General features: G+C 40.6%; 1 protein-coding gene across 1 annotated transcript; it reads left to right on the top strand.

Annotated features, from left to right (window-relative positions):
* The first annotated feature begins 3,604 nt into the window (after positions 1–3,604).
* LOC118934673 (acrosomal protein SP-10-like) lies at positions 3,605–9,031 on the top strand. Its single transcript, XM_036930341.2, has 5 exons — positions 3,605–3,656; positions 5,789–5,955; positions 5,993–6,224; positions 7,917–8,036; positions 8,780–9,031. Exons 1-5 carry the CDS (start codon positions 3,605–3,607, stop codon positions 8,902–8,904), a joined length of 696 nt encoding a protein of 231 aa, XP_036786236.2. The 3' UTR covers positions 8,905–9,031.
* Positions 9,032–14,371: the final 5,340 nt, after the last annotated feature.

The raw sequence follows: 14,371 nt of genomic DNA, 5'->3' as shown, positions 1-14,371 counted from the left end.
TGTGCGTTGCAATACAGGTCTGCGAGGAAGCCTGGCATTAGAATTTTGTGCAAAAGGGATAAGAGTGAGAAGTTAAACCACTGAGATTCTCTCTTCTGAAAACTGGACGTAAAGAGAGTCAACAGCACATATTAATGCCAAAGGGGAGACGAAGGCACACACCAGGAGAAGCATGAGCCTGAATAAACAGAAGTTATGAGTCCGCAGAAATAATGAACATTCAGAAACTACAAGTAAGCAAAAGTTATGAACCAGTAGGAGTTATGAGTAAGCAGAAGACACCAAACAGAATAGAGGAAAGTGAGTTTAGAACAAGAGCAGTAGGCACTTAGGCAGGACTAGAAGAAACTAAGGCCCACAAGATAACCATTACTAGAACTGTTATGAACCCAGAACCACCTGCTCAGGTCTCCATATAGCCCAGTCTGGGTAGTGTGTATTTATACATGTATATCTATTTAATTCCCCGTTATTTAGGGTGAACTGAATGAGGCACAGTATTTCTCATCTCTTCTGTGTTCCTTTCTCTCTGTTACTCTCTCCTGGACTTCTCAGATTCCTCGTCTTCCTTTTGGCCCCAAATACTGGTCTCAGCAATGAATCTAAATGACATTTTAACTCCTTTTCCATAGTTGTTTCTGTCTTTCTGTGTTCCAACTGCAAATTCCCGGGAGAAGACTCTGGCTTAGCTCATTTTTTTGAACCAGGCTACAAACATGACAGAGGTTGAGCTGGCTGATTCTCTGGTGCATTTAAGGGCAGTGAAAACTGGAACACCAGCTTATCTAGGATAGAAGAGATTGGCAGAGGAAGGAGGCAGGGACTTGAACACCTCTAGATGTCTTAGCTTGAAGAGTGCTTCTTCAAGTTCCACAGTGAATTCCCTATCACCACATGTTTTCTTATATGATGTCCTCACATACTCACAAATTTGGCTTTAAAATGCCACACTACTAGAGAAAGGGAGGTTTCCAAAGTAGAGCCTTGGGAAAGCTAGGGAAAGCCAGCCTGCGTGGGATTGGGATAAAGTCCTGTAAAGCCAACCCTAAGAAAGGAGGGAGGAAAAAATTGAAGGGTGAGGTTTTAAGGAGAGAACATTCAGGCTTTAAGGTCCTGTCTTTCAATACTGTGACTCCTGGGAAGGGATGAGGCACGGGTGTCCCAGAAAGTTCTGATATTTGCAAAGAGAGGTGGCGCCAAACTTCAGACAACTGGTAGGTAGTACAGACAACACCTCTTCCTTTCTACTAAATTCCTCTGCTTCTGTCAACAAAAGTCTGGTCAGTGTCATACCCCACAGCTGTTTCTCCAAACTCCACATGAAGAAAAGGAACTATTGACAGCATGCTCTCTCACGCCTTTCTCTGTTGCAAAGGAGCCCAGCCACAGACCTAGAAATCCTAGTTTTGTCCTCCAACTCAAGCTAAGTAGGATAGGCCTCCCTCTGTAACTATTGATTCCTGATGATCCTGCTTTCTCCAACTGACCCAGAATCTTCAGCCAGCCCATTCTGGGGCTCCTAATTTTCCTCCATGAAGCAGAGAGAGGCCCAGAATAAGCAATTCATTCATCCCTTCAGTAAGGGAAAGTGAATGAAGTGCCTGTGATGTGGCAAACATGCTGCTAGGTCCTGGGGATACAACAGTGGTCAAGACAGACAGGGACCCTGCTTTCAAGGGCCTTAGAGTCTAATGGTGGAGACAAACATTAAATATTTTTTTTTTTTTGAGAGGGCATCTCTCATATTTATTGATCATATGGTTGTTAACAACAATAAAACTCTGCATAGGGGACTCAATGCACAATCATCAATCAACCCCAAGCCCAACTCTCAACAGTCTCCAATCAAACATTAAATAATTTTAACAGTGATAAACATCTGTTCTAGATCTAGCATTCAGTAGTACATATAACAAAGTGGTCTAGGAGAGGTGGGCAGGGAAGAAGTAGGAGATGAGGGCTAGGAGATCTCTGCCACCCAGCTCCCCCAAAGCCCTAGCTCTAGTTCAAGAGGATACCTTACCACCCACCTTCTCAGCCTGGCTACCCCCTTGGTACTAGTTACAGCTCAAGAAGCAGTTTTCAACCATCCCTTATTGATCCCTGTTCTGTGCTCACATCATGTTTCCATCTGTGTCCTGCCAAAACCATGATTGATATAGACCTTTATGAAAAGACTTACAGAAGTGAGCCAGGTTAAGGAAACAAGAAAAGGAAAGTAAGGGCAGCCAGGTTTGGGGAACAGCAAGAAACTGTTAACCTAACCAATCAAAACTAGTCCGTTTGCCCAATGCACAACAAGCCAAACACTGACACCAGGATTTAGTGAAAGAAAGTAGGCGTTTATTACAAAGCACCAAGAGAATGGAGAGCTGATGCTCAGTATCCCAAATTCCCCATGGGCTTACAAGAAGGGGTTTTTAAAGGGAAAACTAGGAGTAAGGATCTCGGAATGCATGATCAGCTCATGGACATCTGCTTGGGTAAGCATGAATTCACCAGGAGGTATTTTGGGAATCTTAATCATCAGTCTTCTGGCTCTAACTAGTCTGAGGTCTTCATGCTTGTGGTGGGCCTCGGTTCCATCTGGTGGGGTCCCAGCTCCTTGAAACAACTCAAGGACATGCATGAAGATTTTATGTATAGCTCTAGAGGGGAAACACATTCTGGGACAGATTTGTATCTAAGCAAAACTATTATTACTCTTGCCTAACCTTTTCCTCTGCTCACACAAGTACCCATTTGCCTAATCACCATCAACTATCTGGTCCAATTCCCACACTCTGTCTCGGAGGGCATGGGGCCTGTCGTGAAAGAAAAGTCTGAGAAATACCAAGACATATTGCTCAGTTTCAAAATCATTCTCTCTAGGCTGAAGGAGCTGAAGAAGAAAAACGTGCTCAATTTCAAAACCATGATCATCTCTAGGCTGAAGGGGCTGGGGAAGAAAAACATATGACCACAGGCTGCTTGAGAGCTGGAGCCGTGGAATAGGGAGAAGCTCTGTCAGGTAGAGACTCAGCTAGTGTGAGAACTACAGCAGGCAAGGAATAGGAAGAACAAATACTTCAATCTCAGTTTCTCTGTATATTTGTGTGTGTGTATCTATTTCCCCCTCCAATCTTCCGTTGGCTGAACCCAATCTGAACCCTGAACCCAACCAGCACTCAGGTAATCAAGTCAATGGAGGTCAGCCTTCGTGGGTACAGGGCCAAAAGAAGGCTGGATTAGAGTGCCAAAAAGAAAATAACCAGCTAACCACACTTTGCAGTCAAGAACACTCTAAAAAGAGATAGCTTTTAGAACTTATTACAAAGAGTACATGTTATTTTAGTGATAAGATTTTTTTTAAGGTAGGGCAGAGCCCCAACACACCACCTTACACACGGCAATTAGCTTTCACTGGCCCAACTTGCCATGGGTTGTTAGGGAGCAAGCTGCCTGAACAAGAACCTCAGAGTACAACCCATCGTGAGGAAACGGGGTTGTTTCTGAGGTTCTAGAATTCTCAGAAGCTGTGGCTTAGCATTGAGAGCTTCTGCTCAGTTTTTCTTCACAACTCTTGGGTGCCCCACATCAGGGTCCCCTCTTTCCAAAAATTCAGATGAAGAAGTTGCTCTTATTCGTGAGTCTTTGCCTGCTTGGATCAGCCAGAGGTAAGCCTTCTATCTTGGCTCTGGGTGGATATGTAGGCGGCCTCTTCAGGTGTTTCAGCCCTCGGCCATTACCTTAGTTACCCAAACCATTCTGACTCAGAATCAGGACTAGCTAAACAAATTTGACTTTGAGAGCCCCTGAATCAGTTAATTCCTCTTAGTTATGGCTTTGCCATCACAGGGGCCTGCTGTCTTGGTTCCTACTTCTTTTCACCTACTCAACATTTGTATTTGATGCTCTGTGAGATAAGATAGCTCCAGGGCTTCTGGAAGTCCAGTGGTTTGTCCCAGTGAAATGAGCACAAGACATCCTTATGTAGTTGATGTGGCAAGGAGAGAGGAATGTGATGTGCCCAGAAAGCCATCTCACAACACAACAGGGCTATGGGCCAGAGACCTTACAAGCCTCTCCTTCATGGTTGTGTTCTATCCATCCAGTTACCTGTATTTCCTCTTCCAGGTTCCTCACTCATCGTGGGCTGTGTTCCTTTTTTTTTCTCCTCTAGAACAGAGAGGCCATGAGATCTGAACTGCTGATTAAATGACAAAGTGCTTTCTGTAATATTGGTTTTCAGGGATTTTGTTTTTTGCTTTCTTAGACTTTCAAAAAGTTGACTCAGAAAGGTAGATATATCACTAAACGATGGTAGTATGTGCCAGACACACGGAGAAGCAGAGTCAGAAACTCTAAGAATGACTAAGAAATTAGTGTGCTTTTTCCAGCCTCCTTTCTATATCAGAAAGATCTCTTTATTAAAACTTAACTATTGAAGAATTGGTCAAGCAGATAATATTTCTGCAACAACTTTAAAAAATATAAACCTCCTAAAAACCTTACTAAAATCTTACCTCTCCTGTATCAACATATTCTAATCCTAGTCTTTCAGAAAGTCATTGATTATAAGGGCTGCAAATCACCCAGAATATGTATACCTATGGCAGGACTCTTGCAGAGCTAGGGAACTTTGGGGCCTTGACTGTATCAGCCTCAGAGGTTTCAGGTTTTAGCTGGGATTAATAACTCAGTACTAATCCTCTACTTGCCCTCCTCTAAGTTATTCAGTTTAATCAATAATACACCAACATAATATATTATTTTATATACTTTTATATAATGTTAATAATAAATATATATTTAATAAAATATATTTTGTTATATAAAAATCAATAAGAGCAATTATCAAATTGTTTGGTGCTAGATTAAATAAAATGAAAGTCATTCTTAAGGAATGTTTGTCTGACAGTCATTGATGTGATGACCAGAAGAGAGTGACCAGCTAAGAGTTTTATTAATTCCCAGCTAAGATGGGGAGAAGAGAAAACTAAAATTAATGAAGCACTTAGGTAATAGTCTAGGCATTTCAGTTTATCTTGTTGAATACTAATGACGACTCCATGAAGTGGGTGTAAATGGGTGTGTCACAAGGAATCTCAATTGAGAAATATATAAGCAAATAATTTTTTATCTTAATAATTGATAGCGACTTTGCTTTGACTCCTAACCTACATGAATTGGGGAGCAAGTGAGGAAAAGAACTGAAGCTTGCCAAATAAAGGTGTTTTAATTCCTTCTGATAATTTTTGTGGATTTACTAGCTATTTGTCATCTCCAGTTTAAAATTTATTGTGCCCAAAGGTTAAAATCTCCCACTCGCAACTTTGGCTAGAATTACTCAGCTATTGAACGGACTTGCTTTCTCTGTCCCTCTTCTGCCTCCATTCTTCTTGCCTTTTACCCACAGAGAAACTGAAGGCAGGGCTGGTGGTAGACTTCTTACTACACGAGTGATGGTGCACTCATTTCCTGATGCAGGGAGGCACATTATTTCCCTTCAGGTGCTTTTGGTGCATGGATGAGTGGGCTCCCTGTGCACTTCTTAATATCGTGGACTTTGAAATACTTCCCTTCAATCCCAGAGGTGGTCTCTGTGTGTTTTATCAATATACCTGTCCTTCATGATCTCTTGGGTAATTCGCTGGTGTCCTCCAACATCTGCAATATCTTCAGTGCCTGATCTAGGCCCACAGGAAACCTATGAATCCCGCATTGCCTCACTCCATAGGAAAGTGACCTTTACTGTGGACAATCTTTCTGTCACCTTCATCTCTCTTGTGTTTCTTTTCCATCCCAGGAGCATCAGGTCAGCCTGATGAGCCTCCTGGCTCTATGAGTTATCAAGCTTCAGTTCAGCAATTTTCAGGTCAGTACTTTTCACCTGCAAACCCTTCAGATGCTGAGGCTTTATACGAGTTCTCTTCAGGTAAGAACACTTTAAATGAGAAACCTTCAGATGAGCATGCTTTGCACAAACATGCTTAGATGAGTGTGCTGTGAGCATGCTCCAGGTGAACATGTTGCAGGTGAGCATGCTTCTGGTGAACAACCTTCCAGTGAACAACCTGCAGGTGAAAAGCTGTCAGTTGAACAGCCTGCAGGTGAACAGCCTTCAGGTGAAAAGCCATTGGATGAAAAGTCGTTGGGTGAACAGCCTGCAGGTGAAGAGGACCCAGGTGAAAAGCCAGTGAGTGAACAGCTTTCAGGCAGTCCACCATCAAGCACATTTTCAGGTGAGCCATATTTGGATGTGTGCCAGTCCTTGACTGCAGGTGGGAAGCAGGCAACACATCAGAAACCCAGTTTTAGAGTAGAAGAAAGAATAGTTCACAAACACTTCACAAATAGCTAAAGAATCCTAAAGATTCTATCTCTTTACAATAATACGAGAAGGTAGGATCTAGGTTTTGTGGGGGTACTGAAGGCTAAGCAATTTGAAGGCTCTCTTTAAGAAAAATAGCACAGAATGCCAGCTGTCCCTCCATCTTCTCTCTACCTAAGAAATTATGAATATGAGTGTCCACTGCTCTGCTGGAGGGTGCTTATGGAAGACTAATCTCCATGAGCTTCATGCTAAATCTGCCTCTTAACAAACTATGTTAGAATGCTTTACAAACCCTGTAAGAGACGTCTAGCACTAGAGCTGGTGGTTCTGTTTTTCTCTTTGTTTGAACATGGAAAATAAAGTATGCAGCCTGTTAGACCCAGAAATAAGTTCCCAGGATGACAATTCTTCAGCTCTTACTAAAAAGGGCTTATTCAAGGAAGTAAAACAAGATCCAAGGTTTGATGTGTCAAGTTATTACCAGACATAAATACTTCATATTTCACCCCATTGTACGAGTAGCAGTATTCCAGATTTCAGATGAGAGAAATGAAGCTGATGTCACTGTGGGGAAAATGGAAGTTCTTGTGGCAAGGATCCTCACTTGACTCTAAACCACTTGATGATATAATTGGCCTCCTGCTAGGCTAATACTTCCACTGCCCTCCCACCCCATGGGCAATAAGCTGTTATTGACTGAGTCACTATACACAGTTCTGCCCAGGGCTCTGGGCAGAGGTAGAGATGGAGGTGGATTACAGACCCGCAGGCTGCTGGGTGCAGATGTGATTCTAGTGCTGGACCTATTGCGCAAGGAATAAAGCCAGGTATAAATCCTTTTACCCCAAGAATGTTCCATTGCCATTTCTCAGTCTCACTGAACCCACACTGAACTTGCCCGAGCCTGAAACCCTCAGGCAAGACAGTCACACAGCTAGAAAATAATAAAACTTGGATTCAAACGTAGATCTGATTCAAAAGCCTACATTTTTTCCACTTCTTTATGCTTCTGTAACTAGGGATTTGGCAGTGGAGATAGTAAAAGAGACAATATGGAAGTATTTCAAAGAAAATGCCCTTTGTGACACACTGACCTTATTGAAGGTCAATTTGAAAATGGAGAATATGCAGATTCTTTACAGCATTTGCAACATTAGAGCATTCTAACTAGCTTGTTAATCAAATTTTGTTCCAAGTGCCATGCCCTATGCTAAGTGGGTGTATGAGGGAGCAGGTCATATGAGAAGTTCTACTTTGCTACTTTTTAGACAGGGTACAAGGACATCTAATTATGAATGAAATTCAAATAGAATTTATAGTTAGATGACCTTGGAAGGACATGGATGCCACTGGAGATATGAATTATTGTAAAAGTCAGTGTTAGAGAAATAAATTTGAAACTCATCAGCAATGAAAATCATAGATGGGTCAGTAAGAACAAAGGAAGTTCCTCTGGTACAGAAGAGAGAATAAGATCTGTCAGACACAGGTCCCTCAGATCCCCAAAAAGAACCATGAAATGAAATGGGATGTACCATATTGCCCATCATCCCTCTCTGGTCCATAAGGGAATTTTATCAGAATTATCTTAAATTTTCAGGCCCAGTAGTTAATTGCCACACATGCTCTTATATGAATGACCAAGGAAAATGTCTTCATGGAGAGGGAGTCTGCTCCACTCAGAATTCCCAGCAGTGCATGTTAAAGAAGATCTTTAAAGGTATGTGGGGACTCCATGAGGCAGTCTTTGCCAAAGAAGGTATCAACCAACTTGAGTGCTGATAGGAAGTACTGTTGGGGTGCCTGGGGCCTAAGGAGGGTTCAAGCTGTGATTCCCCAGAAACTTGGAGATTCAGGAGAACTTTACTATTTCAAGAATAAAGACAATTCCAGCTACTGACAGAGAGGTAGAGGCCCTTTTCAGCAGGCCCTACAGTATCTTAAAAGGAGACAGGCTGTCTTTCTATTAAAGAAATGTGTAAGTTGCTCCTTGAGCCATTGAGACATTGACTGCAAACTCAGGACTGTGTCTATCTTGTTCATGGCTATATATTCCTAGTACTTGGCACAATGTCCAGTACATGATAGGTACTTAATAAAGACTGAACTAATAAACTAATTAACAACTGTCTACCCATTTGTGTTCACAGGTTACCAGACCTGAGTATATTTCTACACTTCTCTACCTTTATACTCACTCCTTATCCCTACAAGGGATCTTGGATACTTCCATCCTGCAGACCACACTGACCGACTTCCCTGTGTTGTCTGGTCCCTCACTAAAGGGAGTGGGCATCTGACAGCAGGGGGAAAGGCCAGAGAGGCAGGTGGAAGCAGGGGAGGGGGAGGAAGAACACAGGTTGGAGGTCTTGATTGTGCCTGCAGGGCACACTGGCACCATGGATAAAGGCCAAGGGTGGAGGAGGAAGCCTTCTGTTCACTACGGCCTCTCTCTTCTTTCAGATGGAAAACTCCAATACATGGTTCAAGGGTGTAAGATCAAGTGCTCATCTATGAACCCCTTCTCCAAAGGGATCAGGGTGCAAATAACATGCTGCCACAATCTATCTTTCTGCAACAAGATCTAGAAGCCTGTGCCTTGCTTCTTGCTGTGACTCAGGCAGTAAAAAAAAATCTTCCATCACCCCACTAGGCTCAATTTATATTTAATTTCCTCCCCAACCAATAACTAATCACATCTGCCTCTAAGTGTCAGAGAGGATGCTCAAATATCTTATCTTACCCCTCCTGTCCTTGCCCTGCTACCCATTCTTCTCTGCTCCCTATTCCCTCATCTGATATCTCAACATTCTTTTCTTTTCCAATAAGTTCCGCATAGTTAAAGAATACAGACTCCAGAGACTTCTTTTTCAGTTAGCCAGTTGCAGGGTCAGCCCGAGCTTAAAGTGGATGTACTTTTAAATCATTCTGCATTTGTCAAAGTAAAGTGATCCCCCAGGGCAGAGACCACAAAGAGGAATACAAAGTAGGTGTTAACCTTTTATGAGCTTAAACAATATTGTGGGTCCTTCTCTCTGACCCCCTACATTTCCATCCCTATAGAAACCTCTACTTATCATGGTGTCCAAAAGTCATAATAATATTAAATTTCCTGATTTCTATGAATTAAACTAGGTTATATATGAGCAACCCTTGTTCTCAGTAAATACATACTGAATTACTCAAAGAAAAATAACACCAACTGAGACAAAATGGTACAAAAGATTTGGACTATTCCTCACAATGAAAAAATAACTGAAAATACTAGAAAATATTTAAAATATCTTAAAAGATCCAAAGAGCTACCAAGACAGTGTGGAGTTAACAAGTGAAAGTTAAAAGGAAAGCAGGACTCAGAGAGTAAGTAGACAATGGGGGCTTTCACCCTGTGAGCATGCCAGTAACTGGGCCTCTTGGGGTGAAAGGGACAGAAATTTAAACCCACAGCCTACAAAGGAGGCAGAGACCCTCTGATAGCTATGTCCTCAGGGTAGCAGTGGATCATGCATGCATGCTATAGTTGAGCCTTGAAATACATGTGTTGTTCTTCAGGGTTAATACAACCAAAAACTCTGGTCATTATTGTTCTGGACCCTTGAACAAACCATCTTACAGACTAAAGCTCAAATTCCTATTTCCTGGATAGTACAATAAACCTCAAGTGTTGGACTTAATCTAAAGTGGTTCCACAGGGGTACTACCCAAAAGTACCTACTAGAAGCAAATGCACAGCTTCTCTGGAAGGAGGTGTCTTCATTGCAGGCCCCTATTTATTCCTAGGAATAATTTTTTAAGTATAGTGAGCAGCACACAGTAAGAGATAACCTAGCATAAGAAATGATCATGAGTAAGAAGAAATAATAGGAACAGATCCACAAATATTTCAGATTGGAATTTGTAACACATGAAACTATGTACAAGGACAAAGAAAGAAACTACCTAGAATGTAGGACAGAGACAAAAAGATAAATGAGAGATTAAGAGACAGAGAAGACAGTAAGAAGGTCTAAACAAGTTTAACTGGAATTTGAGAGAAAGAAGAGACCAAAAAATGGAGCAAAGGCAATACCTGAAATGATAATGACTGAGTTTTTCAGAACAAATGAAAGGCAGAAATTCACAGACTGAATATTCCCAATGAATCCCAAGCAAGATAAATAAAAAATAAATCTACATCTGCACATAATACAGTGAAATTGCAGACATCTCTCTCAAAAATAAAATCTAAAATCAACCAGAGAGAAAAGACAGATTCCCCTGAAAGGAAGAACTGTTAACCTCACAATTGACTTCTCAACAGCAGTAATGGAATGGTATTACTACTGTGCTGGTAATCTCTAGCAAACAAAAAACATTCTTCAAGAATTAAGGTCAAATAGGGCAATTTCAGATGAGTGAAAACTAAGAGTGTTCACCACCAACACACCATCACTGAAAAGAAACAAAAGATAAACTTCAGAGACTAAGGAGGGAAAAGATGGCAGAGTAAGAAGGCAAGGTGGAAACCGCCTCCCACATACACACCAAGGAAGCAATTGCAGTAAATGTTTAAAAAAAAACAGAAAACCTGAAGACTGCAGAACCGACCATCTATACCAAGTGAAGAAGACCACAAAAAGGGAAAAGTAGCAGAGCTATGACAGATCAGGACCCAAGTCCTTCCTCCATCCCAGCCCACAAGTGGGAGAGGAACAGAGCAGGGAGGGGATAAGCATACAGGAATCCTGCACAGCAGGCCTTGGAGATCTGCTCTGAGAACATGAGACCACATTGCACTGGGCTTTAGTGATTAACTGGGCTGGACACCAGGGTAAGTTGGAGGACTCTGGGAGGCTGAGACCCCTGCCACTTGAGGAAGATAGGCATGCTCCCTTGGTCACACTGAGACCCAACACAGAGACAGCAGCTTGAAAATTTACCAGCACCAGGAAAGGTGCCAGAGGAATGTGGGTTGAAGGGAGCTCTCTCTGGAGGACAGTGGGCAGGTGGACGGGCTTCCCCAGCCCTCCCTCAGTCCACCTGGTCAGGAGCTCATGGGAGACAGCTGCAAACACTTCATCTCCCTCACTGGTGGATCAGCCCCACGGTGCTTCTCTGTGCTCCATGTTGTTGCAAATGGTAGGATTTCTCTTTTTTATGGCCGAATAATATTCCATTTGTGTATGTACCTCATCATCTTTATCCATTCATTGATGGACACTGATTGCTTCCATATCATGGCTATTGTAAATAACGTGGCAATAACCGTAGGGGTGCATATATCTTTTCAAAGCAGGGATTTTGTTTTCTTCAGGTAAACTCTTAGAAGTGGAATTACTGGGTCATATGGTATTTCTATTTTTAGTTATTTTGACAATCCTCCATACTGCTTTCCACAGTGACTGCACAATTTACATTCCCACCAACAGTGTAGGAGTGTTCTCTTCTCCACGTCCTTGTCAACACTTGTTATTTATTGTCTTTTGGACAGTGGCCTTTCTAACCAGTGTGATGTGATATCTCATTGTGATTTGATTTGTATTTCCTTGATGATTAGCAATGTGGAGCACCTTTTCATGTGCCTGTTAGTCATCCGTATTTCTTCTGCAAAATGTCTGTTCAGTCTTCCACCCATTTTTTTTTTTTTTGGTGTAAAGACATATGAATTCTTTATATATAATTTTGGATGTTAACCCCTTATCAGATAAATCATCTATTAATATTTTCCCATACAGTAGGTTGCCTTTTTGTTCTATTGATGGTGACCTTTACTGTACAGAAGCTTTTTATTTGATGTAGTCCACTTGTTCATTTTTTATATTGCTCCCCTTGCCCAGAAAGATGTGTCAAGGAAAAAGTTGATGGTGCTTATATTCAAGAGATTTTTGCCTATGTTTTCTTCTAAGAGTTTAATGGTTTCATGTCTTATATTTAGGTCTTTAATCTATTTCAAGTTTACTCTTGTGTATGGAGTTAGATGATAATCCAGTTTCATTCTCTTGCATGTAGCTGTCCAGTTTTCCCAACATGTTAGTAAAGAGACTGTCTTTTCCCATTGCATAGTCCTGGCTCCTTTATCATATATTAGTTGACCATATATGCACAGGTTTATATCTTGGCTCTCTATTCTGTTCCATTAATCTATGGGTCTGTTCTTGTACCATTACCATACTGTTATGATTACAGTAGCTTTGTAGAACTTGAAGTCAGGGAGAAAAATACCAAGACTTGTTCTTTCTCAAGATTGCTTTGACTATCTGGGGTCTTTTTGGTTTCATGAATTTTAGGATTATTTGTTAATAGTTCATTGAAAAATGCTGTTGGTGTTTTGATAGGGGTTGCATCTAATCTGTAAATTGCTTTGGGCAGAATGGTCCTTTTGATTATATTAATTCTTCCTATCCATGAGCATAGGATAGATTTCCATTTATTTGTGTCTTTAATTTCTCTTATCAGTGTCTTATAGTTTTCAGAAAACAGGTCTTTCACCTTCTTGGTTAGGTTTATTCCTAGGTATTTTATTCTTTTTGATAAAATTATAAATAGGATTGTTTTCCTGATTTCTCCTTCTAGTTCAGTTAATATACAGGAATGCAACATATTTCAGTATATTGACTTTGTATGCTGCAACACTGCTGAATCCAGGTATTAGTACTAATAGTTTTTTGGTGGCATCTTTAGGGTTTTCTATATACAGTATCATGTCATTTGCAAATAGTGACAGCTGTACTTCTTCCTTATCACTTTGGATGCTTTTTATCCATTTATCTTGTCTAAATCCCATAGCTAGGACTGCCAGTACTATGTTGAATAAAAGTGGGGAGGGTCAACATCCTTGTCTTGTTCATTGAAAATGGTTTCATATTTTCCCCATTGAGTATCATGTTAGCTGTGGGTTTGCTGTATGTGCACTTTGTTATGTTGCAGTATGTAACCTCTATACCCATTTTATTGAGAATTTTTATCATGAATGGATGTTGAGTTTGTTAAATGCTTTTTCACCATTTTTTTGAGATGATCATATGGTTTCATCTTTTTTGTTAATGTGGTATCACATTTATTGATTTATGAATGTTGTACCATCCTCAAATCCCTGGAATAAATCCCACTTGGTAGTGATGGATGATCCTTTTGATGTATTTTTAAATTCAGTTTGCTATATTTTGTTGAGGATTTTTGCATCTATGTTCATCAGTGATATTGGTCTGTCATTTTCTTTTTTTGTAGTGTCTTTGCCTGCTTTTGGTATTAGAGTGATACTGGCCTCACAGAATGAGTTTGTAAGTATTCCCTCCTCTTCTACTTTTTGGAATACTTTAAGAAGAATGGGTATTAGCTCTTCTTTAAATGTTTGGTAGAATTCGGCTCTAAAGTCATCTGGTCCTGGTTTCAATTTGTTGGGAGTTTTTTGATTACCAATTCAATTTCATTACTGGTAATTTTTCTGTTCAGATTTTGTTTCTTCCTGGGTCAGTCTTGGAAGATTGTATTTTTCTAGGAATTTGTCCATTTATTCTAGGTTGTCCAATTTATTGTCATATAACTTTTTTGAAATCTCTAATAATTCTTTGTATTTCTGTGATGTTTGTTGTGACTAGTCCTTCTTTGTTTCTGATTCTGTGTCCTCTCACTTTTTTTCTTGGTAAGTCTAGCTAGGTGTTTGTCTATTTTGTTTATCTTCTCAAAGAACCAACTATCGGTTTCATTTACTTTTTCCTATTGTTTAATTCTTCCCTACATTACTTATTTCTGCTCCGAGCTTTATCATGTCCCTTCTTCTGCTAACTTTGGGCTGCATTTGATCTTTTCCTAGTTTCTTTAACTGTGAGTTTAGACGCTTGTTTGGGATTATTCTTGTTTCTTCAGGTAGGCCTGTATTGCTATGTACTTGCCTCTTAGAACCACAAATTTGGACTGTTGAATTTTTGTTTTCACTTGTCTCTATGTATTGCATGATTTGTTTTGATTTGCTCACTGATCCATTGATTATTTAGAAGCATGTTAAGCCTCCACATGTTTGTGGGCTTTTTTTCTTTGTGTAATCTATTTCTAGTTTCATACCATTGTGGTCTGAGA

Source organism: Manis pentadactyla, chromosome 13 (assembly GCF_030020395.1).
Source record: "Manis pentadactyla isolate mManPen7 chromosome 13, mManPen7.hap1, whole genome shotgun sequence".
In the NCBI taxonomy this organism is placed as follows: Eukaryota; Metazoa; Chordata; class Mammalia; order Pholidota; family Manidae; genus Manis; species Manis pentadactyla.
Note: the sequence above shows the minus strand (reverse complement) of the source record. Positions and strands in the feature narration are given on the sequence as shown.

Excerpts from the sequence above, each read along its gene's own strand:
- LOC118934673 (XM_036930341.2), top strand. The coding sequence starts at position 3,605 with ATGAAGAAGTTGCTCTTATTCGTGAGTCTTTGCCTGCTTGGATCAGCC. Across the intron at positions 3,657-5,788 it reads CCTGCTTGGATCAGCCAGAG|GAGCATCAGGTCAGCCTGAT; the intron begins GTAAGCCTTCTA and ends TTTCCATCCCAG. Across the intron at positions 5,956-5,992 it reads AGAAACCTTCAGATGAGCAT|CATGCTCCAGGTGAACATGT; the intron begins GCTTTGCACAAA and ends GTGTGCTGTGAG.